The sequence below is a fragment of the Hemitrygon akajei genome, chromosome 24, assembly GCF_048418815.1.
Source record: "Hemitrygon akajei chromosome 24, sHemAka1.3, whole genome shotgun sequence".
NCBI classification, from domain to species: Eukaryota; Metazoa; Chordata; class Chondrichthyes; order Myliobatiformes; family Dasyatidae; genus Hemitrygon; species Hemitrygon akajei.
This window is the reverse complement of record NC_133147.1, coordinates 4,165,452-4,192,696: the sequence shown is the minus strand read 5'-3', so window position 1 is coordinate 4,192,696 and position 27,245 is coordinate 4,165,452. Positions and strand designations below refer to the sequence as shown.

The following is a 27,245-nucleotide window of genomic DNA, read 5'->3' as shown; positions in this document are numbered from 1 at the left end:
TGTCACAAAGATTGAAGAGAGAAACCGGAGATATCCTCCCCTCGAGGTGACCGAAGGACGGTGGGAACCCCTGAGATGCGACAGCTATGGGCCATGTGGGCGGCCTGCTGGTGTTGGCTGGCCGTCTGCTGCGCGGCCAACAGCCAGCCAACCAGTTACCTTTGCACTCAAGTGACACGGGACAGGGAGCACGGAGGCGCGCAGCCAAGGGTATCGGATCACGCCAAGAGCGTTATCCTCCACATGCGGGAGGAGCTGGTCCAGCAGAAAGAGTCATTGCTGGACCAGCGGGAGACTATCCAGGAGCTGATGGCCAAGCTGGCTCTTTGCGAGGGCTCGGCTCACCTGGAGCACGGCCACGACCTCGGCTCTGACCCCAGCATGGAGCGGGTTCACCACCGCTCCGGCTACCACAAGGATCACCGACAGGGATTCGGCAAAATTCGGAACACCATGGGAGACCCGCCAACCACTTCCGACTCGCACGTCGGCCAGGTGAATGAGGGGGGGGAGGGGAAATTCAAACCAGTGGGGAGAGGGGTCGCGGCGGACAAAATAGAGGAGGGAATGAAACGACGGTCCTTCGAAGCAGTAAACAGCGAGATTCAGGAAGGTAAATGGTGCGGAGAGGATATGAGGAGGGTCAATCAGACAGTATAGAAAGGCGATGAGAAGTGAGAGAGTGGGACGAAAGAGCGTGTGCATACGTTGGAGGAGAGAGGTTGGAAAGACTGATAGAGGGGGAAGCAAAGCATGAACATGGGGAAGTGAATGAATGGCCTGGATTGAAAGAGAAGGTAAAATAAGGAATTGGAACAAGTAAGAGGTAGAGACAGGAGCGAGGGTGGAGGAGGAAAACGGAAGGGTGTAAGAGAGGCAGGAATAGAAACAGAGCTGAATTAGTGACAATCATACAGAGGCTCGAGGGGGATAAGGAATGGAAAGAGAGAGCGTCTGAAGGGAGAATGTAATACAGAGGGGCAGAGGAGAGAGAAAGAGAGAATAGTATGGAGGGAAGAGAAACCAATGAGTAATTGTGGCGAGTGAAAGCGAGGTGAGAGGACTACAATGTTCGAGGCTTGACTAAAGACAGAGAGAAAAATGAGGGGGTGAACACTTTAGGCGTCTAGTATCACAAGGGTTAAACTGTAAGGCAGAGAATCCCTGGAGTTTATGAGAGGGTTGATGACTTCAATTCATACAAGATGCTGGGGTGGCATGACTGGGTAAACTGACATCCGTTTACACATCTGGCAAGGTCTGAACCAAAGGCACTGATTATTACGACATATGGGGGGCTGTCATGTGTCACTGAGTGAGATAAAGAGAAGCTTATGACAAGGTATGACGAGGTTTGATGACTCTGGGCCTGAATCTCTTTCCAACCCGAATGTTGAAAGGCCTAGATAGAGTAGAGGTAGAGTGAATATTTTCTATAATGAGGGGGTCTACGACCAGAAGGCGCAGCCTCAGAATACAAGAACGTCCTTTTAGAACGGAGATGAGGAGGAATTTCTTTAGCCAGAGGGTGGTGAATTTCTGGAATTCATCGCCACATGTGGCTGTGAAGGCCAAGTCATTGGGTACATTTAGAGCGGGGTTTGATAGATTCTTGATTCGCCAGGGCGTCAAAGGTTACGGGGAGATAGCAGGAGAATGGGGTTGAGAGGGATAGTAAAATCGGCCTGTCTGCTCCTTTGACTTATGGTCTGTAGGAAGAGATAGGTGAAAACAAATAACAATGGGAATGTCAGAGTTGCTGGATGGGTTGCTTCACCTGGAACGTAGGAGGCCGAGGGAGACCCGACAGGGATGTATAACATCTTGAGAGGCATATAAATGGTGAATGGTCACAGTCTTTCTATCCCAGAGCAGAGGCGGGCAAAACTAGAAAGCGTAGAGCTAAAGGGAGAGAAGAATAAACTAATGTGGACGTGGTGGAGGTGACAGCTATCGAGAGAACAAGAGATTTTGCAGATGCTGGAAATCCGAAGTAGCGTGGAGGAACTGGAGGAACTTGACAGGTCAAGCAGTATCTACGGAAATCTGTTATGGCATATATCCGGAACGGGCTGCAGAGTACATGCCAGCTTGAACAATTACAACATTTAAAGCACATTTACACAGGAGCATGAGTATAAAATGTTTACAGGGATGTGGGCCGATGGGATCAGCTTTTTTGGGAATTTAGAAAGGTTGCAAGGAAGATTCTACTCCTGCCCTGTGTAACGCCGTGATTATGGAACTTCCGAAAGAATTGTGTAAGACAGATGAATCCCTAATGAAGACGGCAGAGTTTGTCATTGAAAATTTGGTTAAAATCGATACTATACCCGGCTGGAAGCCCAAGGAGAGTTTATTCAAAAAGAATAGGAGTTAGGAGAGATAATGAGAAAGAGCGACTTAGGTAGTACCAGGAGAGATGTGTGAACGTATTAGGGAGAAGTGAGCGCATAGGGAAAAGCAAGAAACACCGATTGGTTAGAACTATAAGACAATATGACGTAGGATCAGAATTCGGCCATTCAGCCCATCAACTCTACTTCATCATCACTGATTTGTTAACACCCTCAACACCACTGAGGGTGGTTCAGTAGTGCAGTGATTAAGTTAACGCTTTGCAGTTCAAATCCGGCAACTGTTTGAAATGAGTTTGTACGTTCTCCCCGTGATCACGTGGGTTTCCTCTGGGTGCTCCGGTTCCCTTCTACTGTCCAAAGATGCACCAGTATGTATGTTAATTGATTGATGTAAATTTACCTATAATTAGGCTAGGATTGAATCGGGGGATTGCAACGTGGTGCGGCTCAAAGGGCTGGAACGGTCTTTTCCGCGGGGTTTCTCAATAAATAAATAAACAGACAAACAAACAAACAAACAAATAAATAAATAAATGGATGAATAAATGAATGAAGGAATGAATTATCCTGCCTCTTCCCCGTAACCTTTGACCGCCCTTACTAACCAGGAAACGATCAGCCTCGTCTTTGGCTTGCACAACCGTCTCTGGCAATGAATTTCGTAGATTCACCACCTTCCGGCTAAAGAAATTTAACCCTTTACTGTTCTAAACCAGAGCGAACACAGCGAATTGATGTCAAAAAAATTATGAAAAAGGGAAGAGATTGGAACAGAGAGAAAAAAGGGGAGAGAAAGTTAGCGAAAGTTTGTGGGATATAAGGGGAGAAATTAAAATTCGACAAAGAAGTAGGAAAGTGAGCCAATCACAAATAGGAAGCCACACCGGGAGCACCGGACCCAGGATGGTAAGCCAGTAAATGCCAATGGAGGAAGCGAAAGAGCGCAACATGACAGGAGTCGAGAGAGTGAGGAGAGGCAGAAGATGAAAATGGGATTAAGTCGGCGCGAACAACAGGAAATGAGGGGAGTAGAGACAGGGGATAAGTACGAGAGATCAAGAATCAAGGAGATAATTCAATTAGGGAAATTTCCATCTGTCTCCTGCGAACGGCAGAGGACATAAACAATGATACTAAAGCTCCACTGGCTTACGACCGCTAAAGCAGGCAGTGAGGAAGAAAACTCAAGAAAGTGTGGTCGATAGCGGACACAACCAGGCAGCGGTGGTCTGCCTAAGTTCCAGAAATAGAGCTGAATAAAAATCATCTGATTGAAACGTATGAACCTCTCGCACCTAATAAAGCGGCCATTGAGTGTACTCCTGCATGTTCATAATTTTCTGCTGCTGTAGCCCATCCTTTTCGAGGTTCGACGTGTTGTACTTTAGAGATGTCCTTCTGCACACCTCTGTTGTAACGCATTAGTTCCTGTCAGCTGGAACAGTCTAGCCACTATCCTTAGACCTCTCTCATTAACAAGGCGTTTTCGCCCACCAAACTGCAACTTGATTACTTTTTTCGCACCATTCTCTGTAAACTCCAGAGACAGTTGCGTGTGCAAATTCGAGGTGATCAACAGTCTGTTAATTACAACAATCGGTTTGCTCATCAATTATTCCACGATCAAATTCATTTAGATCATATGACGTTCCTATACTTGGTCTGAACAGCAACTGAATCTCTTGACCATTTCTGCATGTGTTTACTAAGATGGCGCAGATAAGTGGCTACACTTTGTGTGTAGCCTCGATGGAAATCATCAAATATTCCCATTTAGGACTACTACAGCTAAAATCCACAGTCACGGTCATGGGTACCAGCAAGCAACATCGTTTTAGGACATTTAAAGCAGCAATTGATCCTCAAAATCGACGGAGACCGGACAGAAGGCTCAGGTCGCGAGTACATTTCCCCTTTTTAAAAAAAAACAGAAGCGGGAACTGCGCGAATTGTACAGGTCAGATTGAAATGCAGAGACCTTTGACCACCCCCCCCCCCCCCCCACCACACACAAACTCCCGGCTATCCTGCTGGCGATAGTATGGCATCTGTAAAACAAAACTGAAGACTTCGGAGCAAGATTCTAGAACGACATCTGGATCTACTGTGTACTTTGTTTCGTGGGAACATGGCTCCATTTCGGACGCACAGCTGCAGTCTGAAGGCTTCACCATTCTCCACAGACACGCCAGTTGAGTATTTTAAAGGCAGAGGGGTGGAATACATAATGTGATCTAAGTGAACTTGAAGCAGAATGGTACAGGTACGCTTCATCATTAACTCATCATGCTGCACAGACGTGATGTTTCAGTTTCAGTCGTGCTCACACAACCTGGAATATCCAGCCATCAAGTGTTGTCCACTTGATCTGCCGAGAATTTTACCGCCATCATCCTGGTTGATGCGTTCAACCACAGGCCAAATGGAGGAGGTGAGCACCGTGATCAGCAGCCATGAAACAGCGCACTCTGATTCCTTCCCTGTCATTGCGTGGAATTTCAACCTAGCCGGCCTGAAGAAGTTCCTGAACAACTACCATCAACATATGAGCTGTGGAATCAGGGGAGACAACATATTTGATCACAGTTGCATCAACATCAACAACACGTGTAGTGCTATCCCACGCCCACACTTTGGGAAGTCTGATCACCTGGCTGTACTTCTACTCTCAGCGTACAGAGAACAAAGACCGCAGCATCAGTGAGTGGACCAAGAGGGTATGGCCAAGGGAGAGAAGGAGAGCTTGAGTTGGTGGACTGGACAATATTCAGAGACTCATCTTCAGATCTGAATGAATACATCACAGTTGTCACGGACTTCATCAACACCTGAGTGGATGAGTGTGTGCCTTCGAGAACATACCGGACATCAGCAAAACAAAACCGTGGATGAATCAGGATATTCGTAGTCTGCTGAGGTTGACATTCAAGAGCCGTGATCCCCACAACTGTACATGAAGTTCAGAAGTGACATGCGGAAGGTGTATTAAGAACGAAAAAAACAATTCTTATTGAAGTTAGAGATGAAATCGGCTGCAAGGCAGTTCTGGAAGGGTTTGCAAGCCATTACTTTCTACCAGGAGAAACCTACTATCATAAATGAAAGTGATGTTTAACTCTCAGATGACCTAAACACCTTGTATGCACGCTTTGAAAATAATAAAACTACACCTGTCCGAACTGCTACAGCAGCTGGTGATCCTCTATTCTCTGTCTCTGAGGGCGACGTCAGAACATTTTTTATGAAGATGAAACCTCGCAAAGTGTCATGCTCTGATAATGTACTTCGTTTTGCGCGGAAAACCTGTGAGAACCAAGAAGCGGGGTTGTTCAAGGACATCTTCCACCTCTCACTGCCGCAGTCAGAGATTCCCACCTGCTTCAGCAGAGCGACAATCACAACAGTGCCCAAGAAGAACAGGGAAAGCTATGACTATCACCCAGTTGCGCTTACATCTATTGTGATGGAGTGCTTTTAAAAGCTGGTCATAGCCCGAATAAGTTTCTACCTAAGCAAAGACCTGGACCAATGCAATTTATCTATCGCCACAATAGATGGCGGGTGCAATTGCACTGGGTCATCTGATCAATAATAAAACCTAGGTCAGGAGCTGCTTACTGATTACAAGTCAGCTGTCAAGCTCTAAAATCTGGACCTCTGGACCTCCCTCTGCAACTGGATACCAGACTTACAGCACTCATCGGGAGACCATGGCCAGTGCAGATCGGAAATACCATCTTTTACTCACCGACACTGCTGCCACTCAAAGGCTTTGCGCATTCCTCTACTCTCTCTACATCCACGACTGTGTGGGTAGGCTCAGCTCAAGCACCGTCTATGAATTTGCGGAAGACACAGATATTGTTAGCAGAATTTCAAATGGCGACGATGAGGCGTGCAAGAACGAGATTGATCATCTGATTGAGTGGTGTCGAAACAAACCCTTGCATTCAACATCAGTGAGCGCGAGGAATTGATTGTGGACTTCAGGAAGGGGAAGTTGAGTGGGACACACACGAGTATCCATCGAGGAATCAATCGTCGAAAGGGTAACCAGTTTCAAATTTCTGGAAGTCAACACCTCTGAAAAAATAAATTCGAAAGAGTACAGAGAAATTTTGCAAGGATATTGCAGGTGTGGAGGACCTGAGTTATATGGAAAGATTGAATATTTAGGGCTTTTTTCCTTGGAGCGTAGAAGATTGAGAGGAGATTTGATAGAGGTATACAAAATTATGGTGGGTTAAACGTAAACAGGCTTTGTCCACTAAGGTTGGGTGGGAATACAACCGAAGGTAATCGTTAAAGGGCGAAAGGTGAAAATTTTAAGGGGAACGTGAGAGGAAACTTCTTCACTCAATAAGTCGTGAGATTATGGAACGAACTGCCAGTGCAGGTGGTGCATGCGAACTCGATTTCAAATTTGAAGTGAATCTTGGATAGGAAGGAGGTGATGGTGCAGGTCGATGGGAGTAGGCAGTTTGAATGGCTCTGCTCAGATGAATGGGTTGAATGGCCTGTTTCTGTACTGTACTTTTCTGTGACTCTATGACTCTGCCTATCCTAGCCCCAACGTATCGATGCAAAGAAGGCACAACAGCGGTGATATTTCAGCAGTAGTTTGAGAAGATTGGCGTGTCACCAAAGACTCCTGAAAATTTCTACAGATGTAGTGTGGACAGCATTCTGACTGGTTGCATCACAGTATGGCAGGGAAGGGCCACTGAAAAGAAATTTGCAAACTGGTCCAGTCCATCATGGGCACTAGCTTCCACAGCATCGAGTACACCGTCAAAAGGCGATGCCTCAAAAAACAGCATGCCCTCTTTTAATTACTAACATCCAGGGGGAGGTACAGGAGCCTGAAGCCACACACTCAAAGTTACACAAACTTCCTCCCCATCGCCATTAGATTTCTAAATTGGCATTGAACCCATATGCAATAATATATGCAATTTATAGTTTTGATTATGTATTGCAATGCTCTGCTTGCGCGAAACAACATACTTCACTACAAAAGCCCTTTGCATAACCTGATTCTGAGTGCTACTATATGATTGGCTGATTAGTTATTTGCATTATCAAGCAGATGTACTGGTGTTCCGAATAACGTTACCACTAGGTGTAAATGTCAGTGTCTTGAATGTTGCATGACATTCTGGGTGTTTGCAGTATTCTGGGTTGTTATTTATAGAACTCAAACGTGAATTCTGTTTCTCCCTCCACGGTCGCTGACGACCTGCTGAGAATTTCTAGGATTTCCTCTATTAATGTGAAATTTAGTGTGGCTGGGGGATATTTTACTTTTAATTTCCAAACTCTGTTCCCAAATGCAGAGAGGCCACAAAATAATGCGGATCATTTTGATGGCTTTCATTCCTTCTGAGGGGCAAAAAACGGCAGAAGAGTGGGAGAGAAGGTTTGGGTTTGGGTTAATGATTGGGAGGGAAGAAGGTAACCTAGATAAAACCTGCTGAAAGAGCGGAGGCAAATACGATGTTAGCATTCAGTTCGAGAAGACTAGAATATAAAAGCAAGAATGTAATGCTGAGGATTTATATGCATTGGTCAGTCCGAATTTGGACTATTGTAAGCAGTCTGGGCCCTTTAACTAAGAGGAAATATACTGGCATTGGAGAGGGTCCAGAGGAAGTGCACGAGAATGATCGCTGGAATGAAAAGGTTAATGTATAAGGAGCGTTTAATGGGTGTGAGCCTGGAGCTTAGAGAATAAGCGGAGAATCTCACTGAAGCCTAACGAATATGGAAAGGCCTCGATAAAAAGGGCGTGGAGAGGATGTTTCCTAAAGTGGTGGAGTCTAGGATCAGAGTGCACAGCTTCGGAATACAAGGGCAATCTTTTAGTACAGAGATGGCGAGGAATCTCTTCACCTGGGGGTCGTAAATCTGCAGAATTCATTGTCACAGACGACTGTGCAGTCCAAGTCATTGGGTGTGTCTAAAGTGGAGATTTATAAGTTTCTGATAAGAGTATCAAATGTTGCGAAGAGGAGAATGTGATTGAGAGGGATAATAAGTTGGCCATGGTGGAATAGAGGACAGGCTCGATGGCCGAATAGCTTAATTCTGTTCCTATGGTCAGAGGACGAACAGATTTTTTTTTATTATGACGTTTCCAGTTGGGTGTGGAGTGGGATGCGCCGGTGTGGTGAATTGCACCCATCAACCGAGGACTCTGATGTGGGCTAGAGAAGACATCTCTTTTGATGCAAGGATGAGTGTTTGATGAGCTGAGCGCACGGAAGGAATGGAACAAGAGATGAATGACAGGAGAGAGACGTTGAAGGAGCCATCAGGAGTTAAATTACGGATGGAGGACTGAGCATGAGGGATGAGGAGGGAAATTAATGCAAAGAATGAGGAGTGTACGGAGCAAGGGTGAGAAGGAGAGCAAGGGAGCCTTCAAGAGAAGAAGATTCTGCAAGGGATTAGCGGAGGGAGAAGAGATGAGAAGGAGAACGAGGCAGCGAGCAATGGTTTCGGGGGGGGGAGAGGAATTTTCATGCAAAGAATAAGGAGAGGAGCGAAGTGGAGAACAAAAGGTGGGAGCAAACGGTACCGATTCATTTGTGGGAATTTTGCAACGGCGCATGAGCTGATTAATCACGCAGTGAATCGATTGGGCCTTCTAAGTGCTGGGGGTTTTCCCTTTTGACGCCGACTTTCCAGTGCTCGTGTCCTTTCTTATCGTTCTCCCGATTTGCTGTTCTCACACCATAACTTGCCCTATTGTGTACCCTTACTAAGATGACTCGGTTAAAACGTTCAAGCCTACTGCTCTATTACAGTTCTTGTTCTGCGAATAAGTAACAAGCAGGAGAGCAAGGGAATTATGAAGGGAGGGCGGAAGATGAAGTTATGGCTTATAACGCCGGGGATGAGAGGATGAGCAGAACGGTGGATAAGGGCAGGGTGTAAGAGACAGAGTTAATGAAAATATGACAGAGAGAGGAAACAGTTTAATAACGCAGGGAGTGGGAGACGAGGGAAGGAAAAGAGTCAAAGATGGCTGCGAGTAAGTTATCAGACTACGGGGAGGAGGAGATCGGGGAATTGGACAGCGGGGGGGGGTCAAAGCGATATCGGAAGGGCTGGGAGTAGGGGAATCCGGCTGACACGCTTCCTCGCTTTTTGATCAGGAAAAAGGGAAAGGCCCAGACACTGAACGTGCCAAGGCTCTGCTCAGCCTCCTTCAACCGCAGTGGAAGTCGCAGCGCAGGGTGGCCGGGAGCTGGAGGGCCCGAGCGGCCAATCGCACCGAGGAGACGCTCCGCGGGGGTCACCTCAAGCTGGACACCGTCCTCAGCGAGATGAACCCGAAGCAGCAGCCCAGATTCACAACAGGTGAGAGCAAGGTGGTCGCAGGGAACGGACGGGGCGGTTGTGTGTGGGCGGATATCAATAAATGTTACATGATTTTACACAAGAATTTAACAATTCCCGCATGGCACGAACTATAAGTCTTGGTTAAAGGCATAATTCTTAGCATGTGGAAGAAGAGATGGATTTTGGGTTCCAAATCCATAGATCTCTGAATTTTGTCCCGCAAGTTGTCAGGGTGATTAAGTGAGTTTGGTAGCAGAAAGGTAATGTAGTTCTATAAAACTCTGTTTAGACCACACACGGAGTATTGCGTTCAGTTCTGATCTCGTCTTTATAGGAGGGATGTGCAAGCGTTAGAAAGGGTGTGGAGGAGAATCGCCAGGATGCTGTCTGGATTAGAAAGCATTGTGAGGAAAGGTTGAAGGAGACAGGGTTTTTCTCTTTGGATCGAGAAGGACGAAAGGAAAGTTGATGGAGGTGGATAAGATTATCACAGGCATGGATAGAGGGAAAAGCCTTTTTTTCCGAGGGACGCAGTGACTAATACAGATGATATCACTTTTAAGAGGGTGGAACGCTAAGGGGGAATGCCAGAGGTAAGGTAACTTTTTTGACGCAAATAGAGGTGGGTTTTGGAACGCAGTGCCGAGGGTTACAGTAGAGGCTGGTACAATAGGGACATTTCAGAGAATGTTAGATAGTGACAGTGATGTAAGATAAATCGATGGTTATGGGTTGTGCGGATTGCACATAGAGTGGGTTAAAGGGTCGGCCTAACAACGTGGGCCATAAAGCCCATCCTGTGCTACACTGTTCTGTGTTCTTAACATACAACGACATACCGTACACTGATTATCATAGAGTCCTGTAACGTGTAAATAGGCCATTAGGCCAACAACGTGCATGCTAACGTGTCAGCTCCATCCCTATCGATATCATCTTACAGCGTTCGCCCCATTAGTACCGACTGCCTGTGGCACGCTGTGCCAGGGTTAGGATGTCGTTTAGACACTTTCTAAAACCTGTCCACGAATTTGCTTCCACTGCTCTCTTCAGCAATGCGTTCCGAGAACTGCCTAGTCTCTGGGTGAAGACCTTAGGTCGACATTGAATCTCACCCCGCCACCATGCCTAAATCTATCCAACTTTGTTTAATTTTCCAATGGTAAAAGGGGTAGCTTCTTATTATCTACACTACCTAAAACGCTGATATTTTCTCATTTATGTCTGTTCTTCAACTCCCCGGGGAAAGCAGACCCAATCTCTTTAGTCCCTTTTCAAAACAGAAATGCTCCATCCTGATGAACCTCCATCGTTCCGATTTTATCAACGTCAAAATAACGTTGGGTTTATTGCCATTAGCCCGACTACTTGCACGCGTGGGTGCAAAGAGAATCTTAGATACAGTGGCCATTTTATTAAGTACATCTATACACTTGCTCTTTAATGCATACGTATAATCATTCAACTACGCTGCAGCAATTTAATGCAAAAAAGCATGCATCCATGGTCATGAGATTCCACTGTTGTTCAAACCAAACGGCGGAATGGTGAAGAAACGGGATCTAAGTGACTTTGAACATGGAATGATTGTTGATGGAAGACGGGGTGGTTTGAGTAACTCGGAAAGTTTGGATCTCCTGTGATTTTCACGCACAACAGACTGTAGAAGAAGGGTTCCCAACCTGGGGTCCATGACATACAAAAGATTGGGAATCCCTGCTCTAGAGCTTACGGAGACTGGTGCGAGATAATCACCAACTACCCATCCAAACTTATATCAATGGTTTTTATCTCACCATCCACAAGAGCGCCCCAAACCCTGTCTATACTTCTGTACTTCTATACTTCCACTTTCTCTCCACCGTTAACATTAACTTTATTCACTCACATCTTATCTCACCGCCAATCGTCATGCCTTCTAAACATCCTTTTTATCTACCACCCATCCACCAAAGCTTCTAACTCTCCACCCCAGTCTAACTCTCCATCCATTTTTCTGCTCATCCACTGCATTCTCCGCCCCTCCATCGAACACTCTATCCACCCTTTAATCTCTATCAATGCTTCCAGTTCATCTCAACCCATCCATCGTATCCACCGCCTTTCAATGTTGCCCTCCATCCATCCTTTGTATATCTCAATCCAGTCATCGATCCCTACGTGTTATCTTTTTTCGTTCACTACATTTTCTCGATCAAACATAGAACCCTCTTAATATCCTTGGTATCTTTCGGTCTATCCATGTAATCCATATCTCTGTTTTATCCCCACCCATCCGACTAACCCTCTTCACCTCCTCCCTCACATCCATTCTGGGCGGCAAACAGCTCTTCCAGATGACGCAACACTTCACCTACGAATCTGTTGGGGTCGTCCATTGTTCACAGTGCTCCCGATGCGGCCACCTCTACATTGGTGAGATCCGACGTAAATTGGGGACTGTTCCATCGAGCGCCTCCACTCCTTCCGCCAAAAGCGTTACTTCCCAATGGCCAAATGTTGCAATTTCGATTCTCATTCCCGTTCCAACATGCCGTTCCATGGTCTCCTCGTGAGTCATGATGAGGCCACGCTCAGGGAGGAGGAGCAACACCTTGTATTCCGTCTGGGTAGCCTCAAACTTGAAGCAAGAATATCGATTTCTTCTTCCGGTTAAAAAAACATATCCCCACTGCTTCTTCTATTCCCAACTCTGGCCTCTTACCTCTTCTCACCTGCCTGTCACCTCCCCTAGGACCCCTCCTCTTTCCCTTTCACCTATAATCCACTCACCTCTCCTATCAGATTCCTTCCTCTCCAGCCTTTAACCTTTCCTACCCACCTGTCTTCGCCTAACTCCTGTTAGATGTCCTTCATTTCCCTCCCTCTAGATTTTCTTCTATTCAGGAATCTCCCCGCTTCCTTTCCAGTTCCGAAGAAGGGTCTCGGGCGAAACATCGAATGTTGTTTTTTCTTTAATTTCGACAGATGTTGCATGACCTGCTGCGTTCCTCCAGCATTGTGTTGCTCTGGATTTGAATTATCTGCAGAATTTCCCGTGTTTATAACCTTTTAACCTTCCTTTGTACCTCTTTATCTATCACTCATTCCTCCATTTTGCCCCTACCGAGTCACTATCACCATCCAGTATCGCCTCGCCCATCCACTATCTATACACTTCCGTCTAACCAACCCGCCATTTTAACTCCATATTCCTTCAACTATCCATCGAACAGTCTATCCATCCAGTAATCAATTTATCGTCCCATTGCTTTTCTACCCATCCACTGCATTCGCCCGCCCATCCATGGAACTCTCTATCCATCCCTAGTTGTTCGCTATTGATCCATCGAATCATCTGCCCTTCCATTCGAAGCTTACCCATTAAAACGTGTCCGTCTATTGTACTCTGCACCCATCTATTTAAACATCCTTGCACCCACCGTATCGCTCCATCTTTTGCATTCACCCTCAACCCTCCTTCTATCTCATCGATCTACTGCCGTCAGGACATCAAAGGATTTGGCGATATTTGGCAGGTGTATAGGAATGTGTGGGATCCTGATTCAGCCATGATGAGCTGATTGACCTAATTCTGCTCATATGTCTTACGGTCTTATGATCTATACCTCTCCTCTTTACCTTCCGCCCCTAGTTTATCATTGCCTTCGTCTCATTGCCTCCTAGTCCATCTCTCCTTCTGACTACCGAAGTAGCTCGCCAGATTTCCCAGGTTTCCCTTCGGAGCTATGCTTAACCAGTTCTGTAATTCACTTCCCAGCAGAGGAAGACACAGCGATCAGCCACGACGAATTCCAAGTGGCCTTCCCGCTGAGGACCAATTACATGTTCGCCAGGATGACACAGACCCTGTCGCAGGAAATCTTCGCCTTCACCATTTGCCTGCGCTTGAAGACCTCGGAAGCCCCCGGGATTGGGACACCCTTCTCCTACGCCGTGCCCGGACAGCCCAACGAACTCGTTCTGGCCGAGTGGGGAACGAACCCCATGGAACTCGTCATTAATGACAAGGTGTGCATGGCTGAGAGACGCGGTTGCGGTGGGTTACAAAAAAGCACAGAACGATACAGTACTGGACAGGTCATACATAGAAACATAGAAAACTTACAGCACAATACAGGCCCTTCGGCCCACAAAGCTGTGCCGAACATGTCCTTGCCTCAGAAATTACCTAGGGTTACCTAGAACCATCTATTTTTCTGCGCTCCATGTACCTGTCCAGGAGTCTCTTAAAAGACCCTATCGTATCCGCCTCCACCACCGTCGCCGACAGCCCTTTCAGCATACTCACCACTCTCTGCATAAAAAACTTACCCCTGACCTTTCCTCTGTACCTTCTTCCAAGCACCTTAAAACTGTGCCCTCTAGTGCTAGCCATTTCAGCCCTGGGACTATCCACGCGATCAATGCCTTTCATCATCTTATACACCCCTATCAGGTCACCTCTCATCCTTCGTCGCTCCAAGGAGAAAAAGCCGAGTTCACTCAGGCTATTCTCATAAGACATGCTCCCCAATCCAGGCAACATCCTTATAAATCTCCTCTGCATCCTTTCTATGGTTTTCACATCCTTCCTATAGTGAGGTGACCAGAACTGAGCACAGTCATAGTCACAAAGTAATAAAGCACTAGAGCACCACAGGCCTTTCGGCCCTTACCATCCGTGCCAAACTACTATTCCGCCTAGTCCTATTGACCTGCATATGGCCCATAGCCCATAGCCTTCCATAATGGTCCCATCTATGCGCTCATCCAAATGTATCTAAATGGTGGAAATGAACCCACATCCGCTCTTTGCGCCGGCAGCTCTTTCCACATTCACACCATCCCTTGAGTGCAAGTCCCTATCATTTTCCCCTTAAACAGTTCACCTTTCACACTTAATCCATGACCTCTAGTTCTAGTCTCACCCAATCTCAGCCCTAACTATACCTCCCATAACTTTATTTCCTTGTATCAAATCTTCCCCATTCTCCTACTCTCCAGGGAATAAAATCCTCACGTAGTCAGCCACTCCCAATGACTCAGATCGTCAAGTCCCGTCTAATTCTTCTCTGTCCTCTTCGAATCTTATTTTCATCTTTCCTGTAAACACCAGGCCAGCACACATAGACCCATGATATTGTACCAATCTTGCTGCCAGCTGGAAACTGTGTCTCATCCCTATCCCTCCATTTTCCTCATATGTAAATAAAACTCATAAACTCCAACAAACTGCATGTTTTAGCAAATACAAAGAAGTTCAGACCAAACATCCAAATGGGGAAGAAATGCGATCTAAATGTCTTTGAGCGTGGAATGATGACGCAGACGGGGTGGGTTGGGTCTCTCACAAACACGCAACAGTCTCTAAAGTTTACGCAGAATAGCGTGCAAAAACAAAAAACAAAAACAATTCTGTGAGCGAAAATGCCTTTTTAATGATTTAGATCAGTGGACAATGGCCAGACTCGTGCAAACTAACAGGAAGGAGAAGACCATATAAGATCCTACAGCACGTCTCACCTGGAAATGGATGTGTAACAGCAGTAGAGGACCACGGACATACACTGAGTGACCACTTTATTGGGTACAAGAGCTGCCCTGGAGAAACGATTTTGGTTGATAACTATTCCCCTTAAACTTCCTTTTTTTAAAAAAGCTCGGACAGGTTTTCTCTCAGCCTTCGACGCTCGTGGAAGAATAATTCAAGTATGCCCAGCCTTTCCTGATGTCTTGCACCCTCTAATCCAAGAAAATTAGATGCTATAAACTCTCATCTGGGGGAGTTGTGTGCCCGTGACGTACTGTCCTAAGTCCATTGCTCCGTCCAACTTCGTATTAGCATTACCATACCAGACCAGTCAGGCACTTTCAACAGAACGTCTGTAGAAGTTGTCAGAGTATTCCAACAAGCCCAACCTTCTTTACCTTCCAAGAAAGTAAAGACGCTGGCCCTACTTCCTTTTGATTATATTTCTTTCATTCCGGGGGTGGGGAGGGGATAATAATATCGATACGAGACAAGTATGTACAGAAGTTAATTTGGGACACTTTTTGGGGGGACAAAAGGGTATATTTGCTATTGATGTTGCTATTGCTTTGGTATTGTCACATGTACTGAGATACAGAATGAATTCTATTTGAAAGCAGAGAACTAAAGAGATCAACATACGTAGTTTTAGTCCCTGCCGGGAGAAGGGAGTCTTCACTGGATTATAGAAATTTATCTGACTTCAGGAAGCGCGTCGAAGATGAATGAGATTAATGAATCAAACAAAGAAACAGTGCAAGAATAAATTGGTATTGGAATTGGAATTAGTTTGTTATTGTCACAAATACTGAATGGGTGGCAGGGTGGAGACAGGTCTCGACCAAAGGAGGTGTACGGCACACCTTCCCTCCGCTAGCCTGCAGCTCACTCTTCGACAAGGTGTAGCACTTGCTTAACCCCACTCCCCAACCAGGGCCACGTAAAGCCATGTAAGCAAGTGGCGGACAGTTGTATGCATACCATAAGTCCTGGTTATGCGACCACTGACCCTAGGCAGATAATCTCGGATTAGTATTGATAATGGCCGGGATAGCCTGTCTTGTAAAGACACTGCCGAGAAGAAGGAGGTGGCAAGCCACTTCTGCAGAAAAATTTGCCAAGAACAATCGTGGTCATAGACCATGATCACCACGTCATTTGACACAGCACATAATGATGATGATGATGATACCGAGATACAGTGAAATGCTTGTTTTGCTTACAGTTCATACAGATCAAAGCATTACATCGCGCATTGATGTAGAATTCTATTTTAATGTGAGTTGGACGACGACTTCACTACGTGTGAAAAGGTACAGCGCTTTGTTGAGTAGCACTGAGCGGAAACGAACCCTTCTGCACGACTGTTTCATGCCTTTGGACATGCCTTCCTGAGCTAGCCCCATTTGGCCCATTACTTCTAAGGCTTTCCTATCCAGGTACCTGTCAAAATGTGGTGTAAACGTGGGTTGGCACGGTAGCATAATGATTATTGTGACGTTATTGCAGCGGCAGCAGCACGGGTTCAATTCCGATGTCGTCTGTAAGAAGTTGGTATGTTCTCCCCGTGACCACATTGGTTTCCACCGGTTTCCTACCACATTCCAAAGAATTACGCGTTAGAAGATTAATTAGTCACATTGGCGTAGATGGGCGGTGTGGGCTCATTGGACCAGAAGGGCCTGTTGCAGTGCTGTATCTCTTAATAAATAAATAGAATAATTGTACCCGGCTCTATCACTTTTTCTGGCAGCTCGTTTCACATATCCACCACCCTCTGGGTGAAAATCTGCCCTTCAGGTCCCCTTTAAAGCTTCCCCCACTCATTTTAAACTCAGGGCCTCAACTTTTAGATTCCCCTACCCGACGTCGAACGCAGTGACCCGTCACCTTATCTACACCCCTCGTGATGTTACACGTCTATTTAAGATCACGCTCGGCTCCATTCAAAGGAAAAACAGTCCCAGCCTATCCGATCACTCCTCGCCACTCCTGGCAACATATTTATGTATTGTTTCTGTACTGTCTCCTGCTTAATCACATCCTTCCTATAGTGTGATGACCATAACTATATGTGTATTCTAGCTGACGAGGCTAAAGAAAGTTAGTATGTCCCGCCGACCCTCACCAATTTGCATCGATGCATCTTAGGCCAGATACATCGTGGTTTGGTACGTGACCTCCAGAACTGCAGAGAGTTGTGGACACAGCTCATCACATCACAGAAACAACCCTCCCCTCCATTGACTCTGTCTACACTACTCGCTGCCTCAATAAAACAGCCAACGTAATCAAACACCCCACTCACCCCGCACTTCCTCTCCTCTCCCTTCTCCTATGGAAAGAAGATACAAAAGCCTGAAAGAACATATCACGAGGCTCAGGGACAACTTCTATTCCTCTGTTATAAGACTATTAAATGGTAAACAGTACGCTAAGATCGACTCCTGACTTACAATCCACATTAGATATGACCTTCCAACTTATTGTCTACCACTGCACATTCTCTTTAGCTGTTATATTCTATTCTGTATTCTGTTATTGTTTCACCTTATGCTACCTCAGTTCACTGTGTAATAATCTGATCTGTATAAACAGTGTGAAAGACAAGATTGTCTCTGTTTTTCCGTGCAACTATTTATTGAGATACAGCGCAGAATAGGTTCTTCCGGCCCTTCAAACCACACCACCCAGCATTCTCTCGATTTAATTGTACCCTAATCACGGGACAATTTACAATGATCAATTAACCTAACAACCAGTACGTCTTTGGAATGAGGGAGAAAACCGGAATACCCGGAGGAAACCCACGCGGTCACGGGGAGAACCTATAAACTCCTTACACGCAGCAGCAAGAATCGAACCCGAGTCGCCTCAACTGTATGAAGCAATACAGTACCCCAGCAATAATAAAGCAATTCCAATTCGTATCAACGACTGATACGACTGTGACATGACGCCCCAGTTGTTGTACTGAATGCCTTCATCACCCTGCCTCCCTGCGTTGGAACTTCAGAGAACCGGTTACCTGTAGCCATAGGTCTCTCTGTTCTTCAACGCTCCCCGGCGCCCTATCATTTTACACAAAAGATTCCGCAGGTGCTGGAAATCCAAAGTAACGTACACAAACTGCTGGATAAACTCAGCAGGTTAGGCAGCATCTATAGAGAGGAATAAAGTACCGTCGTTTCGAGCCGAGACGCTTCATCTAAACGGGAAAAAAGGGGAAGAAGCCAGAAAGGCCCCAGAATTTACTATAAATCCTAAACCCACAAAGTGCAGCTTTTAATTTGTCGGATTTCAATTCCATTTGCGATGACTCTTCACATAGATGTTGCCTGACCTGCTGAGTGTTAGACCACATGCTCATGGCCAACTGGGGGTGCGAAGTTAAATTCTGGCTCAGCCTGTAGAGCCTGAATCCCTTCAATGATCAGAAAAAAACAGTTACAGACTCACTAATCCTAGGTGGACGAATTGCAAGTATTGTCCCCTCCTTGTGGAACAATACAGCACAGTGCAGGCCCTTCGGCCCACAATTATGTGCCAACCTTTCAACCTATTCCTGCCATACGGACTCTTGTCATAGAGTAGTAGCATGCTACAGTGTGGTAATAGGCCCTTGACTGTTTTGCCTCACGGGCTTTGACCAGTTGCCCTTTAAACCACAAACACAAGATATGCTGGAAACACAGTTCATCTGGCATTTTCTGTACGGTACCTTCTGACCCCTACTTCGTGTTTGGTGTCCAATAAAATCAGACACAATCTCTACAGTTAAGAAGCAGTGGGGGAGGGGAGTCGCTGCCTGAGGTAAAAGAGAGGTGATTACGTAAAGAGGCGTTAGGGAAACATGCAGTACCATGAAAAGAACGAGTTTCATTATATTGGAGGTATTTTCGCAGCAATATTCTCTAGATTGAGGAATTTCGTCTTGAGAAGAGATCGGAGAGGCTAGGGCTGTTCTCCCTGGAGCGAAGGAGGTCGTTGGAGGGTCTGACAGTACTTGACATTATGGGCATTGACAGGGTCAGAAAGTCCTACAGCATGGAAACAAGCCCTACTGGGCCCTGCAAGACCGTGTTGCTCGGTGAGTTAGTCCCATCTGCCCGCATTTGGTCCATTGACCTGTAAACCTCAAACACCCATAATAATAAGACTATAAGACATGGGATCAGAGTTAGGTCATTTTCCCATTGAGTCACCTCCACCATTTCATCATGGTTAATCCATTTCCATCTCACCTCCAATCTCCTGCCCTCTCGCCATATCCTTTATGCCATAATTAATAAAGAATCTCTCAGCCTTTGCCTTAAATATGCCCTATGACTTGGTCTCCACAGCCGCCTGTGGCAATGAATTGCATATATTCACCACCTTCTTGCTAAAGAAATTCCCCCTTATCTGCGTTATAAATGGACATGTTTATGGACATAAATGGAAATGACCAAACAGGTCCTTCGGCCCATCTGTAATTCTGTTTAGTTCCAGCGACGCACACCTCAGGACAAAACGATCGCAGAAATCTCCAGTGGCGGGCAAAATGGACGGTACTTCATTGCGAGATATTTCCGGTCCAAACACCTTCTTCACCACTCTATCCACCAATGACCCCACTTTCAGTGAACTATACACTTGCACTCATCGATCTCTCTGTGTTTCATAACACGCTCCATGGTCCTACTTGGAGAGTGCTATCGAACGCTTACTGTAAAAGGACGACCCAGGTTACATCTCCCAAACTGCAGTGCCTCACGTGTTACCTGGGTTACTATTCTCAGCCCACCCACAGAGGTCATCAAGATCCTCCCGTTAAATTTCATAACCTTCTACAGAATCTGCAGCACCACCTACTTTAGAATCATCCACACACTTACTCAATATGCGTTGTGCATTCACATCCAATTCCTTTATATAAATTACGAGCAGAGAAGGTCTCAGTAGCGACACCTGTGTCACATCACTAGACACCGCCCACCAGTCTAAGAAAAAAACCCTCGAACATCACCCTCTATTTCTCACCACTGGTCTAATTGTGAATCCAGTCAGTTAACACCACGTGGATCGCATGAGTTATATCCCTGCCATGAAGGACTTTGTCAAAGTCTTAGCTGAAGTCCATTACCGCTATGCGACGACGGGGTCTCCAGTTGGTCTTTTTCTTGGCTCGTGGAGTCAGATGGGTTCATGGGAAAATTTACGAGGATGTCTGCGGGACCTGAGGACCCGAGTTATAGAGGAAGGTTGAATAGGTTAGGAATTTATTCCATGGAGTCTAAGATAATTAGGAGAGATTTGACAGAGGTACTGTATAGATAAAGTAAGTGCAAGCTGGCTTTTTCCACTGAGGTTGGGTGAGAATAGAACTAGAGGCCATAGATTAAGGGTGAAAGATGAAATATTTAATCGGAACCTGAGGGAGTAACTCCATCACTCAGAGGGTGATGAGAGTGTGGAACGAGCTGCCAGCGGGAGTGATGCTTGAGGATTCGATTGCAATATTTAAGAGAAGTTTGAATAAGTACATGGATGGGCGGGATTTTGAAGGCTATGTTCCAGGGGTGGGTCGCTGGGAATAAACAGATAACAGATGGGCCGAAGGACCTGTTTCCGTGCAGTAGTACTCTGTGACTGTGACTATGACCCTGTGACTCAGGGTGGGAGGCACCGGGTGGAGTGGGACTCCCGTTGGTTTTCCGCCAATGGAAATTAACTAGAGCCTCCGCCTGCTTCCAGGTCGCCACGCTGCCGCTGGTGCTCAACGATGGGAAGTGGCACCACGTCTGCGTCACGTGGTCAACGCGCGACGGCGTCTGGGAGGTCTACCAGGACGGAGTGAGTCGGGGCTGCGGGCGGAGCCTGGCTCCCTGGCATCCGATCGGGCTGGGCGGCATCTTCATCCTGGGCCAGGAGCAGGTGAGCGTCGCTTCTCCCGGCCCTTCCCTTCTCAGGATAAAGTCTCGGGGGTGGCTGGTATGGGAGGAGGTATACGAGGTTAGATGGGCTGAACGTTTCTCTGTGCTTTTTTTTTTTGCTTATCACCCAACTCTCAATTTCCCTGTCTCTCCTTTATCTCTATTCCTTCCCATTTCATTTCCTTCCTTTTTTTTCTACTTCGGTATCCAATAGCTTTATTCCGTAACTTTCTTCTCTCTCATTTTTCTTCCCTCTTTCTGTCAACCCCACTTCCCTCTCAGCTCTCTCCAATTCCTGTCTCCTTCGTCGTATCTCTCTCTCTCTCTCTGCCCTCTAACCTATCTTTCTTCTCTTTCCCTTTTCTTCCTATCCGTTCTGTCACTCCTCTCTACCCTCTCTCCTCCGGTTCATCTCTCCGACCTCTCTACATTCTACCCTAACTCTCACTCTCTTTTATCTCACTCTCTCTTTCGTTTCTTCTCCTCACACCTTTCCCCTCGCTGCTCCATCCCCTTTCTCTCCCCCTCTCTCTTTCTCTCTGCCACTGCACTCTCGCTCTCTTTCCTCTCTCGCCGTTCCATTCTCTCCCATCTCTCCCTCTCATTCTCTCTCACATTCACTTTCTTCCCATCTTCTCTCCTCTTTCTTCCTCCTCATCTCTCTCTGGCCAAATTTTATGCTGTTCTTTCTCTCATCCCCTTATAAGACGATAAGATATAGGACCAGAATTAGGCCATTCGCCCGTCGAGTCTTCTCCGCCATTCATCGTGGCAGCTTTATTATCCCTCAGAATCTCATTCTCCTGCCTTCTCCCGTAACCTTTCATACCCTGATTAATCAAGAACATATCAACTTCTGGCCTGAATGCACACAATCACCTGGCCTAAACAGCCCTCTGCGGGAATGAATTCCACAGATTCACCACACTCTGGCTAAAGAAATTCCTCCTCACCACCGTTCACAATGCACGTCCCTCTATTCTGAGGCTGCGCCCTCTAATCCGAGACTCTCCCACCATGGAAAAATTCCTATCCACATCCATTCTATCTAGGCGTTTCAGCCTTCGATATCTTTCAATGAGACCCCTCCCGTCATTCTTCTGAATTCGAATACAGGCGCAGACCCGTCAGACGCTCCTCATATGATAGGTCCTTCAATCCCAGAACCCTTCACGTGAACCTCCTCTGAACCCTCTCCAGTGTCAGTACATCCGTTCTGAAATAGGGGGCCCAAAGCTGCTCACAATACTCTAAATGAGGCCTCACCAGTGCATAAAGACTCAGCAGCGAATCCCTGTTTTTTATATTATAACCCTCTCGAAATGAATGCTACCACTGCATCTGCCTTCCTCCCCACTGACTGTCTGCAAGAGGACTCCCAAGTACCTTTCTACCTCAGATTTTTAATTTTCTCTCTATTTAGAAAATAGTCTGCGCTTTTATTTCTTCTACCAAAGTGTATGACCCTACACTTCTCGACACTATATTTTCATTTGACCCTTCTTTGCCCATTCTCCTAGTCCTTTTGTAGCCTCCCTGCTTCCACAGTATTACCGGCCCCTCTACCTATCTTCGTATCGTCCGCAAACCTGCCCACAAAGCCATTAATTCCTTCATTCAAATCACCGACACACAATGCCGACACACAATGCTCTCTTCTGATTCGCCTTCTTCTCTCTGTCTCTCGCTCTCCAATCCTGATTCTTTATCCTTTTTTGTCTCTTCCCCAATATCTTTTCCTCTTCCACTCTCTTTCCGTCCCCTCACCGCTGTGTTTCCTGTCATATGGACACACACTTTTCTCCCCCTTTCCTGCTTCTCTCGCCTGTCTCACACTACCCCAATCTCTCCTCACGCCTCCCATTTCCATGCATTATCTCTCCCTCTCTCTCTCTCTCTCTCTCTCTCTCTCTCTCCTCTCTCTCTCTCTCTCCTCTCTCTCTCTCTCTCTCTCTCTCTCTCTCTCTCTCCTCTCTCTCCCTCTCTCTCTCTCTCCTCTCTCTCCTCTCATCTCTCTCTCTCTCTCTCACACTCCACACACACACACACAGTGAATATCAGATCAGCATTGTTTTACTGTTGCGTGAACACGTTTCTTTCTTGGCAGCAGCTCCCAAAGCAATTTAAAACACGTTAATCCCCCCACTTGATTGAGATAATAATGCGGAGCGTGATATCCGTCATTTGCCTCCATCTGTCCGTCGCGATTAGTGATTCATCAGACTGAGTGCGTTAATCTCCAGGCGTCTTTTCCACGAAAACCACGTTAAGTTAATCAAACTCCCAAAAAAAACAATTCTCTCTCCTGTCACAACCACCCCCACCTTAAAGTCGGAAACGAATTAGCGTAGCTTTTCCAATGACAGAGCGTTATTGTTTTCCAGGAAATGTTGCGATAATTAGGAAATATAAGGATGGGGGAATTAATGGAAGAACGCGCAAATTTAGGAGTGAGAGTACGGCACTCGGCAACTTCACCCTGCTCCGCCATCAATAGGATGATAATAACCCACACTCCCACACTCTGCGAAAACTACGGGTCTGACCGACGTCCTCTGTGTGTGTGTGTGTGTGTGTGTGTGTGTGTGTGTGTGTGTGTGTGTGTGTGTGTGTGTGTGTGTGTGTGTGTGTGTGTGTGTGTTTATGAGTCACTATCAGTGTGCCCGTTTCGGTGTTTGTGTGTAAGTGTGTGTCGGTGTGTGTGTCTGTGCAACTCTATATGTTTGTGTATGTGTGTGTGTGTGTGTGTGTGTGTTTATGAGTCACTATCAGTGTGTCCGTTTCGGTGTTTGTAAGTGTGTGTCGGTGTGTGTGTCTGTGCAACTCTATATGTTTGTGTGTGTGTGTGTGTGTGTGCGTGTGTGTGTGTGTGTGTGTGTGTGTGTGTGTGTGTGTATGCAAGTGTACTGTGTCTGATTTTGTGTACAGTACCTGTGGGCGTCTGCCTGTATGTCTGTGTATTTGTGTTTGTTCGTCTTTTTTCCCTCTTTCTGTATCTGTGTGCCTTCTTGTGCTCTTTTATGTGCATCTGCGGGTTCTTCTGTGTCTGTTGTTCTGTACCTGTATCTGTCTACTGTACGTCTGCTTGCTTTACTCTGTGATCGTTTTATGGTTCTTCCTGTGTTCTTGTATGTATGCGGCTGTGTTCTTGTATCTGCGTGTGTCTAAACGTGTTCATGTGTGCGCGTTCTTTTTATTTATTGAGATACAGCGCGGAATTAATCCTTTGAGCAACAACACCTGATGTAACCCGAGCCTAGTCACGGGACAATTTACAATGACCAATTAATCTACCAACTGGTACGTCTTTGGACTGTGGGAGGAAGCCGGACCACACAGTGGGAACCCACGCGGTCACGGGGAGAACGTACATACTTTTTTATAGGCAGCGAGGGGAATTGAGCCTGGGTCACTGGTACTATAGAGCATTGTCCTAGGAACTACTCCACCACACCATGTGTTATTCGTGTGCCTGTGTGCATTTGGAGTATCTGTGTGCATTCTCTGTCTTGTGAATGCGCCTGTGCGTTCCTTTGTGTGCCACCGTGCGGTCTTGTATGCTTTCTTGTGTATGTGTTTGTCTGCACGTCTATAAGTGCATGTGTGTTCCTGCGTGTCACTGTGGCCCATCCGTATAGGTCATTTCGTTACAACAGCCGATTGAGGGAAAGAGAAATATCAGAATACAGAACGGAGTAAAACTGTTACCGATGGTTTCATAGGCTGAAAAGATTAGGTGTGTTTCAGGCTAATGGACATCTGGATAGTGAGGCAGAGATAGAGGTTCTCTCTCTTTAACAGTAAAGCCCTTAATCGTCTTACATACATCAATTGGATAAGCTTGCTATCTATTGAACCCGGGTAGCGCAAGGCCAAAGTAATTGCAACCTAGCCTCGTGATTAAGCTATCAGTCTGCGGGAAAATAGGGACAGAAAACCACTCGGCCCTTCACACCAGACCTGCCATTGAAGAGGTTCACCACGATGAGGTTCAACGGGAGGGATGCTGTGTCCATTAGAGGGTCATAGAATCATAGAAAAGTACAGCACAGAAACAGGTCCTTCGGCGTATCAGTCCGTGCCGAAATCATTTAAACTACCTACTCTCATCGGCCTGCACCGTAACCATACCCCTACCATCCATGTACCTATCCAAAATTCTCTTACACGTTGAAATCGAGCTCGCATACACCATTTGTGCTGGCAGCTCGTTCCATACTCTCACAACCTTCTCGGTGAAGAAGTTTCCCCTCATGTTCCCCTTAACCTTTTCACCTTTCACCCCTTAACCCATGATCCCACCCAATCCAAACTCGGTGGGAAAAGTCTGCTTTCATTTAAACTTGTCTGTACCACTCATAATTTTGTACACCTCTACCTAATCTCCTCTCAATGTTCTATGTTCTAAAGAAGACAGTCCTAAGCTATTCAATCTTTCCCTATAACTCAGGTCCTCCAGATCCGGTAATATCCTTGTATATTTTCACTGTGCTCTTTCAACCTTATTTACATCTTTTCTGTGGGTAGGTATGAGGTATAAGGAGGGGATGTTCTGTCTGGTACTGCGGAAGTTGAGGGGAAACTGGTCAGTTTATAAGATTATGAGAAGCATTTAGACAACAGATACTAAGATATAACTAATATCACAAACAGAAGAATTCCAGGACCAATATCCGCCGGTCACCACTGGTTTACGGACTTAGAACCAGAGTCACAGCCTTTCCACTGCGACCCTGTTTACTACGGCAAACCGATTCTGAATCCAAACGGGCAATTCACCGTGGATCCCGTACATCCTAACCTTCTAAACACAGCCTATCGTGAAGGAGCTCGCTCAAAGTCTGGTTAAATCTGTGTGGGCAACATAGGCTGCCCAACCCTTATCTGTCAAAGATTGCTGTGCCGAGCATGTAACCGCTGTTATTAATACATTGTCTTTTGAAGATGTCCTTATTGCTGGGGAGGCTACTGCCCATGATGAAGCTGGCTGAGTTTACAACCATTTGCAGCTTTTTTTCGATCCTCTGCCGGGTTTAGGATATTTTACACGCTCTCCCCTTTCTTCTCCCCAGGACTCGGTGGGTGGACTGTTCGACGCCACGCAAGCCTTCGTTGGCAACCTGTCGGACTTCAACATGTGGGACCGAGTGCTGGAGCCCGCGGAACTGCGCCAACTGACGGCCTGCGAGGTCCGGGCAGTCGGCAATCTGCTGACGTGGACGGCGGACGGCGTGGAGTTGCGGGGCGGGGCCGTCGGTTTCCCGTCGCACCCCTGCCAGGGGTCCTGAGCCAGGGACCTGGATGGAGGGAGCAGGAGGATCAGGGTGGGGAATGGATGCTGGTGGCTCGTAGCTAGCTCCGGAGCGTCACTGTCATGCCGAATGGGGCAATCGAGAGATGAACATATAGCTGTCAACGGCCCATCCCCTTCGCGATCTGTACAAACCTCTGCCTATATCTGTAACCCCTCCTTCGCTCTGTAACCACACCGAAATCTGTAAACTCCTTTCCGTCTCTGTTAACCCTACGGTCCCTGAACTCCTCGTCTAAACCTCTCCGCATCTCTGAACCTTCCCTCACTCTTTCCCTGGCCCTCCTTCTGTCTGTAAACCTCCCTAAATAAACTCAGCCTTCTCACTATAACTCCTTTCTAACCCCTCTCCATCTCTTTCTCTCTCCCTCTCTCTCTCTCTCTCTCTCTCTCTCCTCTCTCTCTCTCTCTCCTCTCCCTCTCCCTCTCCCTCTCCCTCTCCCTCTCCCTCTCCCTCTCCCTCTCCCTCTCCCTCTCCCTCTCCTCTCCTCTCTCTCTCTCTCTCTCTCTCTCTCTCTCTCTCTCTCTCTCTCTCTCTCTCTCTCTCTCTCTCTCTCTCTCTCTCTCTCTCTCTCTCTCTATCTTTGTAACTCTTCCATGTCCCTATAACCCCTATCTGTTACTATTACGCCTCTAGCGCCGACATTCGCCGTCCAAACCTCGCCAACCCGTTGATCCTTCCCAATCGCTGTAATTCCTTTCCCATATGTAAATCCCTCCCTTTCTTATAAACCCCTTCCTTGTCTCTGTTGTCCTTACAGCCCCTGCACTCCTCGTCCAAACCTCTCCACGCCCTCAAT

The 27,245-nt window shown here is 46.6% G+C and overlaps 1 protein-coding gene across 3 annotated transcripts; it reads left to right on the top strand.

Annotated features, from left to right (window-relative positions):
• On the top strand, positions 1 to 26,834 carry LOC140715574 (neuronal pentraxin-2-like). 3 transcript variants are annotated; one of them, XM_073027936.1, is made up of 5 exons: positions 1 to 495; positions 9,521 to 9,725; positions 13,471 to 13,718; positions 20,956 to 21,135; positions 26,207 to 26,834. In XM_073027936.1, exons 1-5 carry the CDS (start codon positions 76 to 78, stop codon positions 26,420 to 26,422), a joined length of 1,269 nt encoding a protein of 422 aa, XP_072884037.1. In that variant the 5' UTR covers positions 1 to 75; the 3' UTR covers positions 26,423 to 26,834. The 3 variants fall into 3 exon arrangements, with proteins under 3 accessions (XP_072884037.1, XP_072884036.1, XP_072884038.1); XM_073027935.1 differs by having other exon boundaries at positions 13,468 to 13,718; XM_073027937.1 differs by lacking the exons at positions 20,956 to 21,135; positions 26,207 to 26,834 and adding an exon at positions 15,137 to 16,001 and having other exon boundaries at positions 13,468 to 13,718.
• Positions 26,835 to 27,245: the final 411 nt, after the last annotated feature.

Bases quoted from the DNA above. Each gene is read 5' to 3' on its own strand.
- LOC140715574 (XM_073027935.1), top strand. From the start codon at position 76: ATGCGACAGCTATGGGCCATGTGGGCGGCCTGCTGGTGTTGGCTGGCC. The intron at 9,726-13,467 runs GTGAGAGCAAGG...TTCACTTCCCAG, and splicing joins GCAGCCCAGATTCACAACAG to CAGAGGAAGACACAGCGATC. The intron at 21,136-26,206 runs GTGAGCGTCGCT...TCTTCTCCCCAG, and splicing joins TCATCCTGGGCCAGGAGCAG to GACTCGGTGGGTGGACTGTT.